Raw genomic sequence first — 26,480 nt, 5'->3', positions numbered from 1 at the left:
ATCAGTACAGTAGAGTAACTTCTCAATCTTTTTTTTTTAATTATTTAATTTATTTATTTGACAGAGAGAGATCACAAGTAGGCAGAGAGGTAGGCAAAGAGAGAGAGGAGGAAGCAGGCTCCCCACGGAGCAGAGAGCCCAATGTGGGGCTCGATCCCAGGACCCTGGGATCACGACCCGAGCCGAAGGCAGAGGCTTTAACCCACCGAGCCACCCAGGCACCCCACTGCTCAATCATTTTTGAGCCACCCCAGAATCTTTCTAAATAATTTATCATTATAGAAATTAGTTGAATTTTTCCTGAAAAAAATTACAGAAGGAAACTTGAAAAAAATATGTTTCCTTCAGAGTCTTCGTGTTTTAATCTTTCCATCTGCAGGTAGAATTGCCAAGTTGGTCCCATCATGACCCTATTTAGATACATCCTGGTAGATGAGAAATGGCCCAACCCATCCCAAACAGGAATTACTTAAGAAGAGATTGTCAAGCACACAGTCCTCTATCTTCTTATATTGCCCCACCCCACACCAGCTTCTGCTTCTAATCATTATACTGTACAGATCACTATTGACTGATAGATATGGGGCTGCTTCTCCTTATTTATAGATAAATAGAACTGATAGACCAATTGTCCAGATATAATTGATTCTGGTCTTAATAAACAAGAAATTATTGGGGCACCTGGTCGACTCTGTGGATAGAGTTTGCAGTGTGTTGATCTCAGGGTTTTGAGTTCAAGCCCCATATTGGGCTTTGAGTTTATGTGAAAACAAACAAACAAACAATTTTTTAAAGAATTGAGTGATTATTGATTCCCTAGTACTAGCTCACAGTTACTAGCACTTGTACCATGCCAGATCCTATGCTAAGCTCTTTACCTACACTTTTTACAACTTATATGAATCCTCACAAGGGCCAGTGTTTAAATTACTGGATGCTTAACGATGACTCTGCTTGGTGACCTCAATTTAAGGGAAGTGACAGATGTCCCTTGGGTGTATGCCTTTCATGGTGCTGGTTGCTGAAGGGAATGTGAAGAAGGGCCTGCCTACAGCCTTGATGTGGGGGACAGTAGCTAAGACATGGAACTGTATCTTATTCCTTCCTCATTGATACCCAAAGCATAGTAAGTGCTTGGTCTTGAATATTTGTTGGATGAAAGGATTAGTGGATGGATTGGTGGATGGATGGATGGATGGATGGATTGGTGGGTGGATAAATGGATGGATGGTTGGATTGGTGGATGGATGGATAGATAGATGGATGGACAGATAGATGGATGGATGGATAGATTGGTGGATGGATGGATGGATGGATGGATGGATGGATGGATGGATAGGTGGGTGGATGGATGGATGGATGGATGGGCTGGTTAATGGATGGATGGACTAGTAAATGGATGGATGGATGGATGGATGGATGGATGATAGATGGATAGATTGGTGGATGGATGGGTAGATGGAGGACTGGTGGATGGATGGGCAGACTGGAGGGCATTCAGATGTAAAACTTGAAAGGCCAACAGTCAAGTTTTAGGCATGCAGAGAGAAGGGCTGATTTTTGTGATTGGTGGACATTGGACTGAAGGTAGGCCTTGAAGTGTAGAAACCTTTCTCATAGGCCATAGGATTCCAAGCTAGAAGGAACCCTAGCTCAGCATTTCCCAAAGTGTGTTTTGCCAGATATTTTGCTGACATGATTTTGGGAGACAACATGGCTTCCCAGTATCTTAGAGCATCACTGTTCACACAGGCATATTGAAGTTCCAGAAAAGTCTTATTGGAAAGCAGAGACCTAAACTTTGCTTAATCCAGCATTATTCAGAATGACTGGCTTGCAGATCCCTTTCTCATTCAATAGACCAATGATAGCCCTCTGAACACACTTTGGGAGATGTTGATTTGTGTGATCCCTTCATTGCCCTGCTTCCTTCCAGGAGGTTGAATGGCTTACCCAAAGTCACCAAGCTAATTGTCCGTAGAGCCAAGTCGAGGATTCCAGACTGTTCTGACTCTTGGGTGGTACTCTCTGTTATACCGCTAAGCCTTTGTAATGGCTGCCCCACTGGCAAATCCCTTGCCTGGGCCGTTGCCTGCCAGTGCAGCATTGCTGTGTTGGCAAGAGGCCTTTCAGAGACCAGACTGTTGGGAATTCGGATGAGATACCTACGCTGGTAAATTATTGCATGTGAAAGCAGTCAGAGCTGACTTCTTCCCTCTGAAGAATGCAATACGCGCTCCCCTCTCCTCGCCCCTCTTCTGCTGAGCCCCACTAAAGACACATGTGCTTGTTAGGAAACTAAGAAATGCCCTAACAGAGCCTTAGGAACATTTAAAGCTCCCATGCCTCACTTCTGCCCTGGTGGTTCACGCAGATGGAGCAAACTTGCAGTTATTTGCAGGTGCAGAGGGCGGTAGCTGATCCAGACAAAACAGCAATAATGAAAGAACACACAAAGTGCACATGGCGCACGCATGCACGCACCCATGCAGACACACATGCACTCACACATGCACACAGTCACTCACGCATGCACGCACGTACTCCTTGCAAAACACTTTGGTATCTGATTCTGTCATGCCTTTTGCATGGATAGCTTCTTTACCCCATGGCCCTTTCTTCCCAATTCCAAGCCCTCTCCCTTGCTCCCAAATCCCCTCCTTGAGGACGGCTTCCCTGACTGCACCGCCCGGACAGCCCTTACCCCATAGATCTGCATCCTTTCAGCACACAAATCTGAGCAGTCCCAGATCCCACCTGCAACTCCAGGGGTCCTGAGGGGCTTTCTTGCATGTGGAAGCTCATGTGAAATCAGGGGGGTGACCTCTGTTTAGGTGGGCTCAGTAATTACTGTAGATGAGTGAATTTCTTGGGTCAGGAAGTCTCCCCCAGAAACTCAGACACTTGGTCCTATGGAATTATAAAAAAGGGAGCAGGCCACACGCATGGTGTCACGGTGTCGTGGGCCCAGGGAAGGGTATGGGGCAGGGCGGGGTGGGGGGGTGGGGACGAGAGCCAAGTCTGCAGGCTACCTAGGATCACGGTCCTTGTTCCTGTCCCAAAGACCCCATTTCCTCCCCATCTTCCCTTCTACTGTCACACTCGGCCTCGCTTTTGTTCCTTAACTTCCAGTAAAGAAGAAATCCAAATTCAAAGCCTTCAAGAACTTTTTTGGCAAGAGGAAGAAGAAAGAGCCGGAGGGTGCCCGGGGAGGGAGGAGGCTAAAGCCAAGCTTGTCCAGCGGCAGTATTAACATCTCTTCTCTGAAGCCGGTTCGGGAAGGTCAGCGCGCCGAGGCCAGGTAAAGGCCAGTGGGTGGCAGTCACTGCCTGGGGTGGCCGGGGCCTGGGGGCCTTTCTCCATGCTCACACCAATGCTTATTGTTGGGGCATGAGGCTCAGTAGGTGGGTAGCTGCAGGACCTTGACCCCGAGAACACTGGCTACAGACAGTCCAGGGTGTCACAGCTGAAGGAACTTGACCCACGAGGTGTCTCCCTAGGGAGGAGCTGGAGGCCTCCCTCCATTCATTACAATAAAGGCAGCCTGCCTCCTACAGGCAGCCAGGCCTGGTTTGCCTGCCAGGCCCTCAGACTATAGATCTGCAATTCCTTCTCCTAATGTGGGATTCAGATCTCAGATGCTGAAGCCAGTCTAGCCTGAAATCGCTTGTGTTACTGTAAAAACAAACAAAGAAAGGATCAGGCAACATCCCAGGAGACAGGCGGGTTATGGGGGTGGGGAGAGGGAGATGCTCTAACTGGTCCCAGAACGGGGAAGACCCCTGTCCCACTTTTCATCTGTGATGCCCCCATTTCCATATCTGACCATCCAGTACCCCCGGGTGTTCCTGGTTCCATCAGCTTCCTCCTCTGCGCAGTTCCCTTTTGGCCTGTTCGCCTGGCCCGAACATTCCAGACTTACCTGTGCTGCCCAGAGTTCACCTGTGCTGCTAGGAATGGGACAATCAGCAAACCTGACAGCACCTTGGTCTCCTTCAGGAGGTCCTTCATGAGTGGGTTGACTATGAGGAATTTCAGATAGCTTTGCTGGTGGGGGGATGGTTTTGGACAGAGAGGCTTGTATCATACTTCACAAATCATGCCATGATATAGACCAAAGCAGGGAGGAGGGTAGAGGGGAGTTTGAGTCTACTCTGCGTTGTCTCCATGAATTGGCAAGGGCCATCTCCACTAAAGTTTTGGATTTCCCCCTTCCTACTTGTCCCTCTGCCTCCAAAGTAGCCAACTGGTCCCACACTAAGAAGGCAGGTGCACACACAGCTTGCAGGTTGTGGGGAGGACAGGAGGGAGTTGGGGGACAGGAAGAAGGAGAGGAAGGGGTGAACGGAAGTGTGTGAAATAATTGATATATGAGGAAGAGTGTTTTTCCAAGGGTCCGAAATAGGTCTTTTTGGGGGGGGGGGCAAGGAGCATAAATTAATTAAGAGTATAATGTAGGAGTACTGACAATCACCCCTGACCCCAGTCACTTGCTTCACGTGTTAGGGGGGAAACCCTGGAGAATGTCACTCAGGAGTTGGGAAGAAAAATCAGCCTCTATCTGTGGAAGCTAACAAAACGTAAAGCCAGCCTTCCCCTCGCCTATACGATAGGAACTGTATCCATTTCTAAGTCTGTATTAAGCCCTATCTGATAAAATAGAGAGACCTCATGCTGCCATTTTGATATTTTTAAAAAGATTATATTTACTTATTTGAGAAGGAGAGAGAGTGAGAGAGAGGATGAGAGGGAAGAGGGTCAAAGGGAGAAGCAGACTCCCCACGGAGCTGGGAGCCCAAGGTGGGACTCCGGGATCATGACCTGAGCCGAAGGCAATTGCTTAACCAACTGAGCCACCCAGGCACCCCTGACTTTTTTTTTTTTTTTAATGGGTGCTGACATAATGCACTTTATTGCCTTTAATTAAGGCCAAGGTTTTGTTTGGAGTTTTGGATGCATTTTCTTCCTCTTGCCCCCAGGAAGCCAATCGGTAGGTATTAGATAGTTTCAGCGGGTGGGCGATTTAGTTTCTGACAAACATGGCCACAGCCAGAGCTATAGGAATCCTTGGTTCAGGGAGGGTCTAGCTCTACAGAGCCACTTCAGCAGCCGCACTCTGGCTGGAAATGACGGTTTCTAAGCCCACCCATGGCCCAAGATTTCCTTGCAGATTTTCTGCCCAAAGCAGGGGAGGCCAGGTAGTCACAGATGGTCCTAAGGCTGGGACATCTGTGGGACCACAATACTGGTCCCAGGCCTGATTTGAGCTGGCGGGTCGTAGAGCAACAGTGAATGACAGCATCTCTGTGCGCAAAATGAGGGAAAGTGTGTCTAGAGAGGGTCTGGGAACATTGCTCTCTCAATGCCGCATCAGTCTGTGTCATCATTAAGCATTTAGCAAGAGTCCGGTGAATTTTCTGCAGGACTGCTATTTTGATAAGACAGAGCATGTTGCCCTCACCACCAGAGCCACCTGGGTAGCACAGTTTTACAGGGAAAAAGTGGGTAAAACAAAGGCATCTGCCTCCTCTCTTCTTGTGGACCTACAAGCCACCTTAGTATGGGTGCCATTTTAATCCCCGTAACACCAGATCGTCCTCAGAGTGTGTTGTGATCAGATCTAGCCATGTGCACATCCCACAGTCAGACGGGCTCACAATGATGGGGTGGGTACTGGTCCTACAGAGCCCGAGCTGCTACTCTGGGTACCATTTACAGATTGTTTTTTAGGGGGACACCTGGGTGCCTCGGTCGGTTGAATGTTGGACTCTTGATTTCAGCTCAGGTCATGATCTCAGGGTCGTGAGACTGAGCCCTGGGACAGACTCCACACTGGGCATAGAGCCTGCTTAAGATTCTCTTTCTCCCTCTGCCCCCTGACCTGCCACTCATTCTTGCTCTCTCCTTCTCTCCAAAAAAAGAAAAAAAAAAGATTATTTTTTAGGGGCTCCTGGCTGGCTCGGTAGAACGCACAGCCCTTGAACCCAGGGTCACGAGTTCAAGCGCCACGTTGGGCATGGAGCCTTACTTAGGGGAGAAAAGAAAGATTATTTTCTAAAGCACTAACCTATATTATTAAATGTTTCATAATGAAGGTAATATGTACAAAAAATGTATATGAAATTTCAAACAATTATTTTATCTAATTTAAAAACATTTCCACCCCTCCGTGAAAGAAATCATGGACCCATTAGCAGTCAGCCCCCATTCTTCCCTATCCCCCTTTCAGCCCAAGGTGATCACTTATCTAGTTTTTGTCTCTCTCAGTTTGTTTATTTTGGATACTTCCTATAAATGGTATCATACAGTATGTGGTCTTTTGTGACTGGCTTGTTTCCCTAAGCATGTTTTTGTTTTCCAAGGTCATCCAGGTGGTAGCATGAGTCCAATAGATAATTTCTTCATACTACTGAATAGTATTCCAGAGTATGAATACACCACATTTTATCTGTTCATCAGATGGTAGATACTTAGGTGTTTCTATCTTTGGCTATTATGGAGAATGCTGCTATGAACATTTGCGTACAAGTTTTTGGACGGATATATGTTTTTATTTCTCTTGGGTATATACCTAGGAGTGTATTGGGTCATATGGTAATTAAAGGTTTAAGTTTTTGAGGAACCATTAAATGATTTTTCTAAATGCCTGCCCCATTTTACATTTCCACCAGCAGTGCATAGGGGTTCCCGTTTCTCCCCAACCTTGCCAACACTTGTTACTATTTGAGTTTTTGTTTCTAGCCATTCTGGTGGGTCTAAAGGAGCATCTCATTATGTTTTGGATTTATATTTCTTGATTGGCTAATGAATGGTCAAGCATCTTTTCATATGCTTGTTGGCTATCTGTATATCTTCTCTAGAGAAATATCTATTGAGATCCTTCATCCATTTAAAAAATTGGGTTACTTATCTTTTTATTAGTGAATTTTAAGAGTTCCTCATGTATTCTAAATATGAATCCTTTATCAAATATACAATCTTCGGGGTCCCCTGGGTGGCTCAGTGGGTTAAGCATCTGCCTTCAGCTCAGGTCATGATCCCAGGGTCCTGGGATTGGGTCCCACATTAGGCTTCCTGATTGGAGTGGGGGAGTCTGTTCCTCCCTTTCCCTCTGCTCCTCCTCCCTCCATTCGTGTTCTCTCTCACTCACTCACTCTCTCTCTCTCTGAAATATATAAATAAATAATCTTTTAAAAAAAGATCTACAATCTCCAAAAATCCCCCCCTTTATGTGTTTTGTCCTTTCACTTTCTTGCTAGTATCCTTCAAAGCTTAATTCTGATCAAATCCATTTATTTATTTTTTTCTTCAATTGCTAAAGCTTTTGGAGTCATAGTCTAAGAATCCATTGCCAAATTCAGGTCATGAAGATATATGCTCCCCCAATATTTTCTTCCCAGAGTTTTAACTCTTCTATTTAGGTCTTTGATCCATCTTGAATTTGTGTTTATATACAGTATGAGATAGGGTCTAACTTCTCCCTCCTATATGTATCTATCCAGTTACCTCAGCAACATTTGTTGAAAAAACTCTTCTTTCCCTATTGAACAGTCTTGGCACTCTTTTTGCAAATCAATTAACCATAGATGAATGAGTTGATTTCTGGACTCTTAGTTCTATTCCATTGATCTATTATCTATCTTCATGCCATCTGTCTTGATTATGGCAGCTTTGTATTAAGTTTTGAAATTGGCAAGTGTGAGTTCTCCAACTTTCTTCTTCTTCTTCAAGATTGCTTTATCAGTTTGTGGCCCCTTGCATTTCACTATGAATTTAAAGATCATCCTGGTCCACTTCTGCCAAAGAAAATAAAAAAGGCAGCTGGAATTTCAATAGTAATTGCATTAAATCTATAGATCAGTTTGTGGACTGTTGCCATCTTGACAAGATTGAGTCTTTTGAGCTTTGAGCATAGGTTGCTTTTTCATTTACTTAGGTTTTCTTCTTTAATTTTCTTTCATCAGTGTTTTAGAGTGCTCAGAGTATAATTTTTACACACTTTTCATTAAATTTGTTCCTAAGCATTTTATTCTTATTGATGTTATTTGTAAAGGTTGAAAATTGGAAGTGTTTCTGTCATTTCATTTCCAGGTTCTTCATTGCCAGTATATAGAAAGACAATCAATTGTTGTATATTGGTCTTTTATCCTCCAACTTTGCTGAACTCATTCATTAGTTCTAGTAGTTTTTTTGAATTCCTTAGGAATTTTATACACAAGATTGTGTCATCTATGATTGGAGATAATTTCACTTCTTCCTGTCCAATATGGATGTCTTTTATTTAATTTTCTTACCTAATTGCCCTGGCTAGAACCCCCAGTGGTGAACTGAAGTGGCAACAACAGACACCTTGTCTTCTTTCTTTCTGCTCTGAGGGAGAAAAGATTCAGTGTTTCATCACTAAGCATGACATTAACTGAGAGTTTCTCACAGATATCCTCTGTCAGGGTTGAGTGTATTTATCATAAGTGTGTTTATTATGTATTTAGATTTTACAAATGATTTTTCTGTATCTATTGAAATCACTACACGGTTTTTGTTTTTATCCTGTTGATATGGTGTATTATGTTAATTGATTTTTGCATATTAAGATAACATCATATTTCTTGCAAGTTCTGCTTGGTTAATAGTGTATAATTCTTTATGTGCTGGATTCAGATTATTAGTATTTTATTGAAGATTCTTACATCTATTTCGTAAGAAATATTAGTCTGTAGTTTCCTTTTCTTGTGATGTCTTTGGTTGAAATTTTTAACAAGTAAAACATATTCCCACATTCCAAAAGGAGTCTTTTGTGCCTTCAGCTTTTCATTTGTTTCTAACTTTTCCCTGATTTGCCCTAGCACTTAACTGTCATCAACCTGGCTTAATTCCCAGTCAGAAGGTATTTCCTTCTGGGTTTAGTAAGCTGGGGTGAGGGGGGGGTGGGGGGGATGGGTGCCCAAGATGGCTCAAAAATGAGCCAGATGTATCCCAGAACCCTTGTGCAAAAGAGGAAAATATCTAGTGAATGAGAGTCTCCAGTATCTGGGCAGATGTTTGGTATTTTAAATAAAAACAAAACCACTAGAGAGAAATTTGGGTGTGAAAGATATTTTATGACTCTTACCTTAACAACAGAAAGACTTAGGGTTTTCCCTCCCATTTCACTTCCCTCCCATTCCTGTTGCCACTATTGTACACTTGAAATGGGTGAATTGTATGGTATGTAAACCATAACTCAAAACCATTATATAAGAAGCTATGTGTTGATAATTTTAAAAAAATCAAAATTATACAGAATTACATAAAGTAGGAAATTAAGGTTCCTCCCCCTGCCCCTAATGCTATTCCCCAGAGGGAATTGCCACTAATTATTTGGTGGCTATCTATGAACATAAACTACATATGTACGTAATATACATATATATGCACACACATATATTATATATATAATATATATACACACACATATAATTTATTTAATTATTTGTTTATTTGAGCAAGAGAGAGAGAGAGAGAGCACACACAAGTGGGGGGAGGGACAGAAGGAGAAGCAGACTCTCCGCTGAGCAGGGAGCCCGATGCAGGGCTGGATCCCAGGACCCCAAGACCATGCCTGAGCCAAAGGCAGATGCTTAACTGACTGAACCACCCAGGTGCCCTTGGTTATATATATTAAATGAGACCATACTATTCCTTATTTTTTCACTTAATATCTCATGGAAAACCTCTGTCAGCCCATGTGCCTCCTTTCCTCCTTTCTGAGGTGTCTGGTATGTCATGTTATGGATATACCCATGTCTTCAGTTCCTATGGCCCTTGGGCTGCTCTTACGAGACCTTTTCCTTTCTGTTCAGGGCCAAGAGCAGCATGGGCAGCAAAGCCCTGTCCCATGACAGCATCTTCATGCTGGATCCTGAGCCTGAAATATCAGTGCATAGAATCTGCCCCTCTCCAGAGCGCCAGAGAGGCAGACCTCGACAGGTAACCATGAACTCAAGCATCAGTGCCTGATTAGACCCCTCCTCTTTCATCCTCCCCACCCCCCACCCCAACTGCCAAAAAACAAAGAGTGGGGAATTTGGCCTTGCTCCCCAGCTGATTCTACCCCACAGGGTTACCATAAAGAAGGGAGAATATAGAAATACGCAATGTGTTGACCTAGTGCCCAGCACAAGACGTTGGCTGGCATTACCATATTCACTAGACATGTCCCAAGAATGAGCTAAGTTTTAGGATGGTGACATCCCACTGTTGGTTAATGTGCAAGCATTCCAACCACCATGTTCTTTCGTTCTTCTACAGAGATCTCAAGCTTCCAGAACTCTGCCTAGATCTGGGACTAGTGATGTGCATGGAGGTGTTTCGGGACTTGTGTTTGGAGCTGTGCCACGATATGTGCCCAGAAGTGGAATCTGGATTGGGGGCTCCAAGGTCGCTGAGGTAATAGAGTGGAATTGTGCCAAGTATGACAGCCGAGTGGGACAGACCCATGCTTGAATCCTCACTCTGCTACTTACTGGCTCTGTGATCTTGGGCTGGTTGCTTAACCTCTCTGAGCCTTCCTTTCCCTCACCAACAGCGGGTATAATATTAATATCTACCTCAGACTGTTGCTTGTGAGGATAGAAAAAAGACTCAGAGAGGTTAAAGAAATTGCTCAGTCTTCCCCAGAGAGTAAATAGTAGACCTGGAAATCTGACCCAGATGTGTTGACCTCAAAACACAGTCTTCCCAATATCCCAGGCTTTAAGATATTCCATTTCTTTGTGCCTGCCTCAACAGGGAGAATGGTCTATGCATATGCTTAGAACAGTCTCACCTCTGGATAACCCTAACCATTGCTCAGATAGACCCATATGGAGCTCTAATCTAGAAATCTCGCAGCGGGGAGCAGGAAGCATTGCCAGGGAGAAAACCCTGAGCAGCTCCCTTCCTCCTTCTCTCAGCTTGTGGGTGGGATGACACCCAGATATCCCTGAGTAACTGAGAAGGCCACACAAGGGGGGAGACCCTTTTCCACTGAGGAGCTGATTAGTTTGCATTTGGCAAAAGGTAACCGGGGCTTATTCGTGACATGTCTGTAAGACCCCCTATCTCTCACTCTGGTCTATACTGCCTGTGAAAGTTCCATGGGCTACATTATCCATGGAGGGTCGACAAGCAAATGTTGAGATGGTCACCAGTGGGGCCAATCTTATGGCTATAAGGCAGCCCCTAGGTCAGCAGACTGTTGTCCTCTCACACTACAACAGGAAAAGTCGCTTCCAGTCCTCGGTTTTGAACATGAGGACCAGCTTTTGCTTGTCTCCACAGCGACACTCCCTCGCCACATGACCAAATGCTAGAGGGTTATTTCTCGTCTGCAGAAAGGAGAAGCCTGTGTCCTAGAAGCCTCCTGCTCGCCCTCTTCTCTTCGTCCCAGCCGCGAAGAGGGGGCTAAGGAAAGTCACAACAGCCCAAAGACAAGTTTTCTTAACTGGCTGGTTTGGGCCCAGTCCTCACATCTTTGGCCTTTTCCATAGTCCCTCTTCTGAGAAACAGGGCTGAAGACAGGGTCGGGTGTCAATGGAACCTAAGCCAGCCACCGCCAGATCAACCTTTGCATGGGAGACTTCCCTTAAGTGCCAAGGTCACAACCCTAAATGATAGGGTGGTTGATAGCATCAAGTGGAGAGTCCTGACCGCCGCCCCCCCCCCCCCGCCCCAGTGCCGCACAGACACTGAGCAAGTATGGAAATGGCCAATGTCTGGGGTTCTCGAAGAGTCAGGATCCATAATGGATTATGTGACTTTCTGAGCGGCTGGAAGGTTGTGGGAGAGGAAATTCCAGGATATCATTCTGTTAGAAATACCAAGGCTGAGCCGCGTTTTATTCCCTACCAGATTTTCACCTGCTGTCTTATCTGAAGTGTTAGGAATGTGGGTGCCTAGATGACCCTCCGAGATGTTGCATGTTCTTTTTGTTTGAGAACAAATAGATAAGAAATACTGGCAGGTTGTGAACACCTTCTTGTGGAATCAAATTGAATTGAGTAATTTAAGAGACTGCAAAGGTTGCAAAGCAGTCTTCTTACTGCTCACAGACTTGACACTCCCTCTGCAGCCCTTCTTAAGGAAGGAGGCACACCCTCTCTTCTGGTTGTTGCCTTTAAAGTCCCTGAACTTGAGTATGGGACATCCCCCCTTCCTGGCTCTTACAGTTAGGAGACTGGAGTGTGCAGAGATTAAGAACATGGGCTTCACAGGCAAGTAGACCTTTCAGACACTTGCTAGGCCAGCGGGGACATTAGGGCCAGTCATGTCATCTCTCAGACCTGATCTTCCCCATCTGGAAAGAGCAGGTATTTCAAAGAATCGTCACAAGGTTTGCATGACATGCATCTATAAAGGGCACTCTCTGCCTGGCAGGGAGAAAGATCTCAAACCAATTACCTAAACACCATCCTTCACCCGAAGGAATGGGAAAGAGAAGAGCAAACAAAACCCAAAGCTAGCAGAAGGAAGGAAAAATACAGATTAAAGCAGAGTAAAGCCCTCAGTAAAGGTGAGTTGTCGGTATCGTTATTAGAATTGGGCTTGGCGCTAGTGAAGCTCCAAGACTTCTTCTCAAGAGTTCCCAGTGGGGCCTGGTGGTGATAAGAGGGCACTTTAGACACTAGCTAGGAGTGATCCAGGGGCAGAACCTTGGAAAAACCCTCCTCAGGGCCTCTTGTCTTTGACTTTGAGAGTTTGAAACCCATCTGTCCTGAGCAGGAGACAGAAAAAAGCATGTCAGCACCAAGACAAGAAAGATTTTGTTTTGTTCATTGCTATAGGCCCAATGCTTAGTTAGAATGGAGTATGGCCCACTGTAGATGCTTAGCAGTATTTGTTAAAGATCAAATAAGAGATTTGGATCCACATCCAAATGACCACGGCAGAGGCCAGCACATCAGATTCAAGTGTATCATGAGATTCAAATTGGAATGAACTAAATTAGTGTGCTGAAGTCCAAGGGAAACCCAAACGATCCATTTCATCCTCTTAGGAAAGTTAGGAAATTAGTTCTAAGCAAGGCTAGTTCTGTAGATTTTCTAATAATTTCAGAAGATCGATCTTGACAGGATTAAGATAAACAGCCAACAGAGTCAAGATCTGATCCAGACAATTCCTGGGATGATAGGAGCAAGGATTATAGTTCGGATGCCAAGCCTAGATCTTACCCCCAAAACTCAACCTCCATAAGAACCAGACTTCTGAAGACAGGGACAAAATGAAAACAAAGATCAGACTCAAAGAAGATTTGTAGTTAGCAACAGAGAGAGAGAACACCAGAATTCTGGTTTTTTAAAAAAGATTTTATTTATTTATTTGACAGAGATCACAAGTAGGCAGAGAGGCAGGCAGAGAGAGAAAGAGAGGAGGAAGCAGGCTCCCCGCTGAGCAGAGAGCCCGACTCGGGGCTCGATCCCAGGACCCTGGAATCATGACCTGAGCTGAAGGCAGAGGCTTTAATCCACTGAGCCACCTAGGTGCCCCCAGAATTCTGGTTTTGATCAAACAAGCAGTTCGAAGTTTCTGTCTTTGTTTGGGGATTGGCAAAAGTGTGCTGCAGCCCAGAGAGTGACTCAAGCTTATTGGTCTTTGGTCTGCATAGGTCAAAAAGTGAGGACAGGGAGGAAGGAGATTCTTTCCATGGCTTGTTTTTTCATGTTGGGGTCTTGGTACTTCAACCATTAAGCAACAAGAGAACACCAGTAATTTGAAGGGTAGCACACAAGTTCTAACATTTTCCTTCTACTCTCCTCCTTCCCAGTTCCCCTCACTGCGCCGACGCCACTCAAGCAGCAGTCCCCCTCTGATCCGATCTCACACAACCTCTGCTGAATTTGAAGAAACCTCTGTTGATGAGGAGTCACCTAAGATCCCACAGAGGAAAGATTTACCAATCAAGATTATGTCAATGAGGAAGGTGAGTGTTAGGCACATTCTAAGTGGTGGGCTTGGTTGGGGGATCCAGGTCAGAAGCATAATCCCTTTTGCTCTCTTCTGCTGTGGCTTAGCAATAGGGGGCCACTTGAGGAAGGAGCAGCCATTTTTGACTTCTGATTTGCATGGTGATTTACATTTTCTGTCTAATTCTACAAATGAAATAATCAGCACTTTGGTTTATAAGCAACGGAAGACAGTATTTCAGAAAACAATAATAGTTTGCAGATGTTTTCAGTTCTTTCGAGAAGAAAACAATGGAGATTTTTGTGGAAGTAAAGCCTCTATGTTTGCGAATGCCAAAATCTCAAAGGTTGGGCCATGTAGTATTGTTTGGTAGACACACACCTATAAGAAAAACTATTTGACATGTACATTTCATACATCTAGGTTGGTCAACCAAATAATATCCATCACCAATTGAAAAATTAATAGATGGTGCCCATATCAATACTTCCATTCTCAAACTAATATGTGGTTAATTTAATTGGTTGTTGTTGAACTTGAGAAGACTTTTTTAAAGATTTTATCTCTCTCTCTCTCTCTATCTATCTATGAGAGAGAGAGCAGAGGGGCCGAGCGGGAGGGAGCTGGACAAGCAGACCCTATGCTAAGCCCAACCCGGGGCTCAATCCCACGACCCTGAGATCATGAACCAAGCTGAAACCAAGTCAGAGGCTCAACCAATGGAACCACCAGGCATCCCAAACTTGAAAGGACTTTTAAAGTGAAGTAGAGTTTAGAACAATTAACCTTGGGAATTGATAGGTAATTGATAATAAAGATCACTGGTCAGTTAGCACAAAACTGCTTTGATGCTAAAAGATCCTATGGAATGAAGTAATCATTTTAGAGAAAGAAGAAGAAAAAACAATCAAGTTAGGAACAAAGTTAAAGCACAGGCAGGTGGTAGGGGGATATGGATGCTCACTGATTTATGGATTTAGACTATATGTATTTTCTATAGAATACCACTAAATCAGACAAATTAGTCTGATTTGGTAGAAAGATTGAATTAAGATAACATTTTTACTGTGATAAAATAAACATAACAAAACTTATCATGGTACAATATACAATTCAGTGGCATTAAGTACATTTACTATGCTGTGCAACCATCACCACTATCTAGTTCCCGAATGGTTTTGGTTCCCCCACACAGAAGCCCCCTATGTATCATTCCTCTCTCCTCTCAGCCCCTGGCAACCACCATTCTGCTTTCTGCCTCTGGATTTGCCCATTCTGGATACTTCATAGAAATGTAATCACACAGGGGTGCCAGGGTGGCTCAGTGGGTTAAAGCCTCTGCCTTCAGCTCCGGTCATGGTCTCAGAGCCCTGGGATCGAGCCCCACATCGGGCTCTCTGCTCAGCAGGGAGCCTGCTTCCCCCTCTCTCTCTGCCTGCCTCTCTGCCTACTTGTGATCTCTGTCTGTCAAATAAATAAATAAAATATTTTAAAAAAGAAATGTAATCACACAGTATGTGGCCTTTCGCATATGGCCTCTTTCCCTTAGTACCAAGTTTTTGAGGTTTTTGAGGTTGTACTACCATGTTGTAGTATTTCAATCATTTTTGTGCTGAATAACTCTCCATTGTATGGATATACCGTGTTTTGTTGAGCTCTTCATCAACTGATGAACATTTGGGTCCTATCTCCCTATTGGTTATTATGAATAATGCTCTCTGAAGGTTCATATACGAGTTTTTGTTTGAACACTTGTTTTCAAGTCTTTTGTGTGCATACCTGGGAGCGGAATTGCTGGATGGGATGGTAATTCTATATTTAACTTTTTGAGGAACCACCAAACTGTTTTCCCCAGCAGCTACACCACTTTATATTCCCCCCTGCTTAGGTGTAATGGTTATAATATCTGCAAAAGTTGCCCAATGCTTGTTATTTTCCACTTAGAAAAAAAAAATAGTCATTCTTGCAACTGTGAAGTGGTATCTCATTGTGGTCTTGATTAGCATTTCTCTAGTGGCTGACAATGTTAAGCATCTTTTCATGTATTTATTGACTATTTGCATATCTTTCTTTGGAGAAAGGTCTACTCAAGGCCTTTGCCCATTTTTAACTGTGTTGCTTGTTTTTTTCGTTGTTGAGTTATGAGTCCTGTACGTATTCTGGATACTAGACCCTTTTCAGATATATGATTTGCAAATATTTCCCCCATTCTGTAAGTTGTCTTTTAATTCTCTCAAAAGAATAATGTTTTAAAAAACAGTTTAATTTTGATGAAGTCCAATTTATTGATTTTTTTTTTCTCTTGGTACTTGTACTTCTGGTGTCATGTCAAAGAGATCATTGCCCAATCTAAGATCATGAAGATTTACCCCTATGTTTTCTTCTAAGAGTTTTACCTCTTATATTTGTCTTTGATCTATTTTGAGATCTATTATGAGAGAGGGTCTAACTTCATTCTTTTGCACGTGGCTATCCAGTTGTCCCAGCACCATTTGTTGAAAAGACTATTATTTCTTCCACTTAATGTTCTTAGCACGCTTACTGCAAATCAGTTAACCACACAAGAATGGATTTAATTTTAGACTTTCAATTCTATTCCAATGATCTGTATGTCTCTGCTTATGCCAGTACTACTCTGTCTTGATTACTGTAGCTTTGTAGTAAGGTTCAAAATCAGGAAGTGAGAATTCTCCTATTCTGTTCCTTTTCTTTTTTTTTTTTTTAAATAGTTTAGGCTTTTTGGGGTCTCTTGCAATTCCATATCAATTTTACAATAAGTTTTTCCATATCTTCTAAAGTCCACATTGGGAGGGGCACCTGTGTGACTCAGTGGGTTAAGTGTCTGACTTCAGCTCAGGTCATGATCTCAGATCCTCGGATTGAGCCTCACATTTGGTTCCGTGCTCAGTGGGGAGTCTGCTTCTCCCTCTGCCCCTCCCCCAGCTTGTGTGCATGCTCTCTCTCTCTCTCTCAAATAAGTAAATAATATCTTAAATTTTTTTTTAAAAAAGCATATTGGGATTTTGACAGGGATTGCATTGAATTTTGAGGTCACTTTGGGGAGTATCACTATCTTAACATTAAGTCTTCCAACTCATGAACGTGTGATGACTGTTCATTTATTTAGGTCTTTAATTTCTTTTGGTGATGTTTTGTAGTTTATATGTACAAGTCTCACACTTCTTTGGTTAAACTTATTTCTAAGTATTTTTTTTAAGATTTTATTTACTTATTTGAGAGAGAGAGAGAGTATGAGAGGGGAGAGGGTCAGAGGGAGAAGCAGACTCCTCACTGAGCAGGGAGTATGATGTGGGACTTGATCCTGGGACTCCAGGATCATGACCTGAGCCCAAAGCAGTCACTTAATGAACTGAGCCACCCAGGAACACTAAGTATTTTTTTTTGGATGATTTTGTGAGTGGAAGTGTTTTCTTAATTACCTTCTTAGATTGCTCATGATTAGTGATTTTTGTGTGTTGATCCTGTATCTTTTAATTTTGATTAATTCATTTATTAGCTCTCCCAGATTTATGGGGATTCTTTAGAATTTTATTTTTTGTTAACATTTTAATTTCTTCTCTTCATATTTTGCCTTGTTTATTGACTTCTCTGTATAAATTCACTTGGTATTTTCTTCTGCTTTTATGAGAATGCAAAATCTATCTGGGATTTTCCCCCTCAAACATTGTAATTTTCAGTTCTAGGATTTTCTATTTGGTTTCTTTTTTTAAAAGATTTTATTTATTTATTCATGAGAGACACAGAGAGAGAGAAGCAGAGGGAGAAGCAGGCTCTCCACTGAGCAGGAAGCCTGAGGTAGGACTCAATCCCAGGACCCCGGGATCATGACCTGAGCCAAAGGTCATGACCTAACCATCTGAGTCACCCAGGCACCCTCTATTTTGTTCTTTTTTTTATAGTTTCCATTTCTCTTTGAAATTCCCCACCTGACTACCTATTATAATTATATTAACTGCAACTATATGTACATATATAATTTTTTACATATGAGATCGTGTCATTTGTAGATATAGTTTTACTTCATCCTTTCCAATTTGCATGGTTTTGTTTCTTTTCCTTACCTAATTGGCTAGCACTTCCAATAGAATGTTGAATAAAAGTGGTAAAAGCAAAAAAAAAAAAAAAATTGCTAAGAGCAAACGTCCTTGTCTTATTCTTGATCTTGGGAAAGATTTCACTGTTTTCACCATTGAGTATGATCTTAGCTATGCATTTTTCACATATGTTCTCTATCCCTAGTTTGTTAGGTGTTTTTGGCATGAAAAGGTTTTAGATTTTGTCATATGTTTTTTGGTATCCATTAGGATGATTATGTTATTTTTTCCCTTCATTTTATTAATATGGTATATTACATTGAGTAATTTTCATATGCAAACCTCTTTGCAATCCTGGGATAAATCCTAGCTGGTCATGCTGTACAATTGACTTAATAGGCTGGTGGATTTGGTTTGCTGGCATTTTTGCATGTGTTTTTATGAGGGATATAAGTCCATATAAGTTTATATGTACAAGAATATACAGTGTGTACAAGGATATATAGTGTGCTTTTCTTGTGATACCTTTATCTAGCTTTGAAATCATGGCAATGCTAGCCTCACAGAACTGGGGTATTCTCTCTTCCATTGTTTTTGAAATATTTGTTTCAATTGGTGTGAATTGGTGTGAATTATTGGTGTGGATTGGTGTGAATTATTCCTTAAAAGTTTGGCCAGTGAGGCCATCTGCTCCAGATATTTTTTGTTGTTGTTGGGAAGTTTTGATTACTGATTCATTCTCTTAACCTGTTATAGATGAATTCAGAGTTTCTTCTTGGGTCAATTTTGACAAATTGGGTGTGTCTAGGAATGTATCCCTTCCCCTAGGCTATCTAATTTGTTGATATACAATTATGTATAGTATTGTCTTATAATTCTTATTTCTTTAAGGTCACTAGTGATTGTCTCCTTTCACTTCTGATTTTAGTAGTTTGTGACTTCTCTTTTTTTTAACATGGTAAATCTAGCTAAAGATTAGTCAATTTTGTTTCACTTTTCAAGAAACCCACTTTTGGTTTCATTGATTTTCTCTATTGTTTCTCTGTTCCCTTTTACGTTATCTCTGCCTCTAATTTTTATTATTTCTTTCCTTTTGCTAGCTTTGGGTTTAGTCTTCTCCTCCTAGTTCCTTATAGTGGAGAGTTAGGTTATTGATTTGTGAACATTCTTTTTTGTTAATATAGGCATGTATATCTATACATTTCCAAGAACCGTTTTTACTGTATCACATACATTTCTTTATGTGGTGTTTTAGTTTTCATTCATGTGAAAGTATTTTCTAACTTTCCTTTTGATTTCTTCTTTGAGCCATTGGTTACTTACAGCTGTGTTGTTTAATTTCCACCTATTTGTGAATTTTCTGGCTTTCCTTACGTTTTCTGGTTTCAATCCATTGTAGTTAAAAAGATGTTTTATATGATTTCCATCTTTTAAAATTTATTAAAATTTTATAATTTTATTATAATTCTATATAATTATAATATATACTAATTTTATAAAATTTTATAATTAAAAATTATTAAGACTTATTTTATGGCCTCACACCTGGTCTATCCAGAAGAATGTTCCATGTGTACTTCAGAATAATATGCATTATGCTCTTGCTGTATAGAATGTTCTGTATATATCTGTTAGGTTTACTTGGTTTATAGTATTCTTTCAAGTCCTCTATTTCCTTATTGATCTTCTGTCTAGTTGTTTATTTACTATTGCAAATGGGATACTGAAGTCTGTAACTACTGTTGTAGAACTATTTTTCCTTTCAATTCTGTCCATTTTTCTTCATGTATTTGGGGGAGCCTGTTGTTTGGGGTGTATGTGTTTATGATTGTTCTAGCTTCCTGATGAACTGACCCTTTTATCAGTGTATCCAATCTATCTTGATCTCCTATAAAAGTTTTGAAGTTAAAGTCTATCTTGTCTGATATTGGTGTAGCCACCTGGCTCTTTTGGTTACTATTTGCTTAGAATATCTTTTATCATCTTTTCGCTTTCAACTTATTTGTGTCTTTAGATTTAAAGTGAGTCTCTTGTATATGCATATAAAGAAATCATATTTCTTAAATCCATCTTGCAAATTTTTGTCTTTTGATTTGAGGGTTAATTTATTTACATTCATAGTAATTGCTAATAAAGAACTGCTTACTGCTGCCATTTTGTTCTTTTTCCCCTGTGTATCTTATACCTTCTTTTGTTCCTCCGCTCCTCCACTGCTACCTTCTTTTGGATTTAATTGCTTTGTCTTAGGGTACCCATTTTCTTTTTTTTTTTTTTTTTAAGATTTTGCTTATTTATTTGAGAGACAAAGAGAGCCCAAGCAGGGGGAGGGGCAGAGACAGAGGGCGAGGGAGAAGCAGATGCCCCACCAAACAGGGAGCCCAATGTTGGGCTCTGTCTCAGGACCACGAGATCATGACCTAAGCTGAGGGAAAACACTTAATGGACTGAGCCACCCAGGTGCCCCAGTGCACCCTTCTTATTTTTATTCCCTTATTTCCTTCTTCTTGTACTTTTAAATTCTTGTCTTTAAAAGTAGGTAACATTTGAAGACATAGGGTTTTCTCTTTCCGGAATTTGAGTAGGCTATGTATTTTTAGGTTAAAAACAGAGTTAAATTATTTATAGTCAACATTTCCAAGCCTCAGTCTAAACATTTGCCCTATTAGAATGTAACCAACTTTCTTTCTTTTTTAATTTTTTATTAACATAAAATGTTTTGTTAGCTCCAGGGGTACAGGTCTGTGAATCGCCAGGCTTATACACTTCACAGCACTCACCATAACACATACCCTCCTCAAGGTCCATAACCCAACCACCCTCTCCCTACCTCCCTTCCCCCCAGCAACCCTCAGTTTGTTTTGAGTCTCTTATGGTTCGTCTCCCTCCTGATCCCATCTTGTTTCATTTTTTCCTTCCCTACCCCCCACATCCTCTACTCTGCCTCTCAAATTCCACATATCAGTGAGATCATATGATAATTATCTTTCTCGGATTGACTTATTTCTCTCAGCATAATACCTTCTAGTTCCATCCATGTCATTGCAAAAGGCAAGCTTTCATTTCTTTTGATGGCTGCATAGTATTCTAATATATATATATATATATATATATATATATATATATATATACATACATACATACCACTCCTTCTTTATCCATTCATCTGTTGATGGACATCTAGGTTCTTTCCATAGTTTCACTATTGTGGACATTGCTGCTATAAACATTCCAGTGCACGTGCCCCTTCGGATCACTACATTTGTATCTTTAAGGTAAATACCCAGTAGTGCAATTGCTGGGTCATAGGGTAGCTCTATTTTCAACTTTTTGAGGAAACTTCATGCTGTTTTCCAGAGTGGTGTAACCAACTTTCTATTAATAAATTCAAGTATTCAGTTTTCTTGCAATAGGTTACATGTTGGGCTACCAGGCAGAAAGTCTATTCCTGGGTGGTATGGTCAAACCCCTCCCACCCCAGGAACGAGCGTTTCTCAGCTGCCTCCACCATGCTCCCTGGTTCATTTGTTCATCATGGTGAACACAAGGGGGCAGGTGGTAGCAACAGCGGCATTCCAAGAAGCAACTGTAATCAGTATCCCAACCAGATGTGCTGGCCCAGATGCTAGTCTAAGCTTCCCATAAATTATGACCCCCAAGTAGTCTATCTTCAGAGGCTTTCCCACAAACCCAGCTCCAACTGCCTTCTCGCTGAGGATCAACTAGGGAGCTAGGCGCAAAACCACATCAAGTACGGACGTCAGACTGAAAGATACCTGAGTCTCTGGGTGGGTGCGCGGAGCTGGGGCATGCTGCTGAGGGCGAGTGGGGAGGGTGTCTTTCAAGCGGCCCATTTTATTTTCCTCTCTAAGCTGCTGCCCCCTGCTGGTGGCAGGAGGAAACACGTTCTCTTTCAAGAACTAAGACCTGTAATAATTAAAATGGCATAAAATAGCGATAAAGAGAGAATTTTAAAAGGACACAGAACACCTTTTACCCTAGGTTCGCTTTTTCTTTCAAACTCCTGGGGGCAGAATAGGAAGGATTGCCGGAAACCTTGCTGTCTCCGCCTCTTCCTTCCCCATTTCCCTGAGTGAAGAGTTGAGTATTTTTCCCCCTTTGAGTTTTGGTTGAGCAAAACTTGCTATTTCTTCCCTGAGTGATCTTCCTCTGGGGGCGTCCCAGGCCTCTGTCCCAGTTCAGGGGCTTCAGTTCTCTGAGTACAGGCAAGACAGGCCTTGAGGACGAACAGGTGTCCCTGCGGAGCGTGTGTGCCCTGACGAGCCACCGTGACTCTGCTCGACTTCAGCTTTTCCTGCACAGAGAGATGCGAAAGCCCAGGGCTCCCCCAGCAGGCAGTCTACCTTAGCAGGGCCTGGCTCATCCACCCCACCGGCCATCTTTAGCCCACCCTTGGACCAGAGGACCCTCCTACTTAGCCCTTCCCCCACCCCTCCCACTTTCCCAACCCAACTCCTCTTCCTCTGTATTCCCTAATGAGCAGGTCAGATATTTTGCTTCAATAGTGTTCTTCATGGGGAAAAATAGTTGTGTGGAAAAGAAGGCATGCACATGCAACCCAATCAGTTTTCACTCTTGAGAAAGGGATGTATCAGCTACTTAGTGCTTAAAATTTGAGCTGATTGAACTCCTGGGCCCATAGGGTTCTCCTGCAGGACAAATGTCACTTTTGAACATGGTAGGGGTTAAGCAGCTCCTAGTTAGAGGAGTCTGGGTGGTTCAGTGGGTTAAAGCCTCTGTGTTCAGCTCAGGTCATGATCCCAGGGTCCTGGAATTGAGCCCCGCATCGGGCTCTCTGCTTAGCAGGGAGCCTGCTTCCTCCTCTCTCTCTGCCTGCCTCTCAGCCTACTTGTGATCTCTGTCTGTCAAATAAAAAAAATTAAAAAAATCTTTTAAAAAATTAAAAAAAATAAAACAGCTCCTAGTTAGCCTGTTGTATTGGCTGCTGAAGAGTTCATTTAGATGGCTGTAAGGCCTCCTTGTCATGTCTCTTTCTTTATTCTGGGCGGCCTACTCCATAATTCACCTTTGTTATCTACAGATCAGTCTCTGATACAACAAAGGAGAGCATAGTGCCTCCCTCACCACTGTTGTGTAGGAATTCATAGCTTACAAAGTGATTTTGTATCTATAGGTGCATTTGATGGTCTCAGGAGCTCTGTAAGATAGATGGGGAAAGATTGCATTGTTCTTGTTTTAGGAGAAAAAAAAAAAGGTTCAGAGAAAGGAAATTACTTTGGCCAAGGTTACAAAGCCAACCAGAGAGAGAGAGAGAGAGAGAGCGCTGGGATTCAAACCCAGGAGTCCTGCCTAAATTCACAGGACTTTTCACCAAACCGTGTGGACTCTAGCAGCTTTCTAAATTTGTACAACTAACACCCACGACAGCAATAGCCACTCACATTTACTGAGACTTTCTTCTGTGAAAGGCAGTTCCCTTGGATTGTTGAATTCCATCCTTCCAACATCCCTCTCAGAGACATAAAGATATGTTGTAGAGACATAGAAACTGAGGCTCAGAGAGGTCAGGTAACTTGTCCCAGGTCAAAGGGCTAATAAATGGCATGACTAAGACCTCGAATTCAGGTCTATTCATTTCCAAAGTTCATGTTCTTCCTTCTCCATGCTAGTTAAGAAACTGAGACAGGCAGAGAACGGGGGCTGCAGAGAATATGTGGAAGTCCACCTCCCAGAACTTTCTAGTTGGCAAAATCATGACCACAACAGGTTTTATGAAACAGAGATTCTGAATGAAGCAACAGTTGCACAGGAATTCTCAGGAATGGGCACAGAAGCTCCGTGACACACCTGGGAAATGAATATCCCAATGGCCAATATCGTGTCTCATACCCTGTGCCAGTACGTCTTGGTAGAGAAGATTCCCACTGAGAACCATTGTTTCCACCAAGAGCTGCCGCTCCTTCTGGAGAGCTTTCAATGGATAATTACCTTTCCAGCCTTTGGCTGAATGACTCACACGGAACACAGCTCTCCAACGTCCCAGTATCAAAACCTCCTTGGCAGTCTCAGAGGCAGCTTTTCCCCAGGATGACAGTTTGGGGGGCCCAATGGATGATGAAATCTGGGCCTAAAGAGCCACCAGTTCATGCCCTTATATAAGATGTAACCGTGGGGGCTCTCCTTTGTTCTGAGAATCGGCCAAAGTGCTCTCTAGCTTCCCTCAAGTGTTTCTTATCAATAGTTAAAAGAAAAGGGGGGAGAAGCTAGCGTTATACAACAGATAAAGAAACCATCAAAAGGGTGGATTATTGACTGAACTATTTTGCACTGGGTCTAGAAACTTGACAGAAGGGAAAAAGGGGAACTGAAATGTGTTTTAATTTTCCGAAGAGCAGCCCTTATCTGAACTAATACAAAGGGGTATCTGGCACCGCTACCAACCAATGCTGAAGGATCCCTTCCTCTGACCCAAGGCCTGACCCAGCCTCCTTCCCCAGGAAGATTCTGGGTTAGTAGGGGCCAGGCTTGGCACCTCTCCCGGATGTTGAGGCAAAAGGAGCTCATTTAACTCCAGCTGTTAGTCCGAAGTTGTCTGTGCTAACTCCCCTCTAAAACCCAGGGGAAAGAATGAAAACATCTTGTCCTTCCTTAATAAAATGCGCACTGGGTAGACAGCGGGTGTGTTAGCTCTCAGAGTACAGGGAGGGAGGCCAGGGGTTGCATGAGGAGAAGGAAAAGTAGAGAAAGGAGTCCCATTTCCTTCACTTGACTTTCTTGCAGAAACCTGCCAAGAAGGGATTAGGCTTGCTTTTCCCGGGTAGCTCATAAAATCCTCCGGTTGGCTCCTGTGGTGACTCTTCTAGGTTTCTCTTAACCAATATGGCTGAACGAAAGTGTAGTGCCCCAGGAAAGGGCCCCACTTCCCAGAGGGAATCCAGATATGAATGGTTCCTGTTTTGAGGCAACTGGTGGGGTTATTTAGGATTTTGCTGTGCTTCTGTTTGAAAATGAGAGCCTTTCTCATCACACCAGAGAGTGAGGAGTGAGTCACAACCCAGAAGACTCACTTGGAGAGGCCCACGGAGCCACCGTCAGGACCCTCCCCTGACAGGCTTATTCATCAGGACTCTATGTGTCCTTTAAAACACATTTTTTTCAACACTCTCTCCAGATGATTCTGATGCTGGTCATTATGGGAGTCCCAGACCATACTTACAGAACCCTGCCCAGAGTTCCAGACAGTTTATTTGAATCATTTATTTAATGAGCTGCTTATTCAGTTCACTTCTGAGTTTCAGGGAAATCGTAAAATATACACATACTCTATATCCATACAACATACTCTGACCTCAACAACAGAGATCCTCTTAGGGCTGTTTTGAATCCTGTGCCTGAGCTGGGGCGCCATAGTTCAGTGGGAAGAATGTTTGATGGCTTTGCTCTCTTGATTTTAGCCCCATTTCAAAGATAGTTGTGGGTCTGTGTTTAGAGCTAATACCCAGATATTCCTTAACGAGAGTCATTCAAGCACAGGGAGACTAGTGGCTATTTTTAAGTCTGATGGACTCTTGGCATAGGCTGTGGCTGTGAACAGCTAAGTTCTGTCTTGCACACACTCAGTCTACCATTGGCCAGAAGTTTGCTGAGCCTGATTTCTTTGTTTTGTTATAAAGTGAGTTTCCCTAAACAGTGCTTTTGTCTATAGTGTTTACCCAACAAGGTTTAGGTTGCCAACCAAAGTGAAGAGATTTTTAAATTCAATGTATCTTTGCTTACTGTCTAGGCATCATAAGTTCATCTTCATGGAAAGCCAGTTGCCCCGGGGTCCCTTTAGGGTTTCTGGAGCCACAGACCTCTTTGACTCTTTCCATTTACCTTTGGGTGGAGCTAGGAAGGTTTCAGGAAGAGTAAAATGATAACAGAGAACCAAAGAGATTTCTCTGGCAATTTCTCAGACAGGCAACATCTGGTGGAAGCTTTTAACATAATCAATTCACTGGTTCTGCAAACATTTATTGAGCAACTACTATGTACCAGCACGTTTCTAGGTGTTAGGGATCCTGTAGTAAATAAAACAAATGGAAACCCTTCTTCATGGAGTTTATAGTTGTCATGGGGGATATGGACAATAAACAAGAAAAATAAGCAAAATACACAGTATATTAGTGATCAAAGTGCCCAAGGAAGACTTGTCAGGGTGAAGGGCTAAAGCTTTGACTGGGTTATCCAGGGAAGGGATTGGCAAGAAGAAGAAGATGGCCTGTGTATGGAGATCTGAAGGAAGTGAGAGAGGAAGCCGCATGAATGAGGGGGGAAGAGCATGCCTGGCAGAAGGAACAGCAAGTGAGGACGCCCCGAGGGAAAGGCACGCATGCCATGTTTGAGGCACAGCAAACCAGCAGTGTGTCTGCAACAGAAAGTCACAGGAGACACAGGCACAGAGACAACAGGGAGACAGATCATGGGAGGTTAGTAGGAGTATAACGTTGTCATCCAGTCCCCAAATACCAGAACTGTGCGACCCTC

General features: G+C 42.7%; 1 protein-coding gene across 1 annotated transcript in view; it reads left to right on the top strand.

Moving 5' to 3' along the window:
• The window catches only part of KIAA1210 (KIAA1210 ortholog), a 50,062-nt gene that overhangs the window by 4,919 nt on the left and 18,663 nt on the right, over positions 1 to 26,480 (top strand). The window contains exons 4-7 of the mRNA XM_059158362.1: positions 3,133 to 3,301; positions 9,840 to 9,966; positions 10,288 to 10,425; positions 13,781 to 13,936. Of these exons, the coding sequence (XP_059014345.1) occupies positions 3,133 to 3,301; positions 9,840 to 9,966; positions 10,288 to 10,425; positions 13,781 to 13,936 (590 nt within the window). The remainder of the gene's footprint in view (positions 1 to 3,132; positions 3,302 to 9,839; positions 9,967 to 10,287; positions 10,426 to 13,780; positions 13,937 to 26,480) is intronic.

The sequence above is a fragment of the Mustela lutreola genome, chromosome X (assembly GCF_030435805.1).
Source record: "Mustela lutreola isolate mMusLut2 chromosome X, mMusLut2.pri, whole genome shotgun sequence".
In the NCBI taxonomy this organism is placed as follows: domain Eukaryota; kingdom Metazoa; phylum Chordata; class Mammalia; order Carnivora; family Mustelidae; genus Mustela; species Mustela lutreola.
This window is presented reverse-complemented; position numbering and strand designations above follow the sequence as displayed.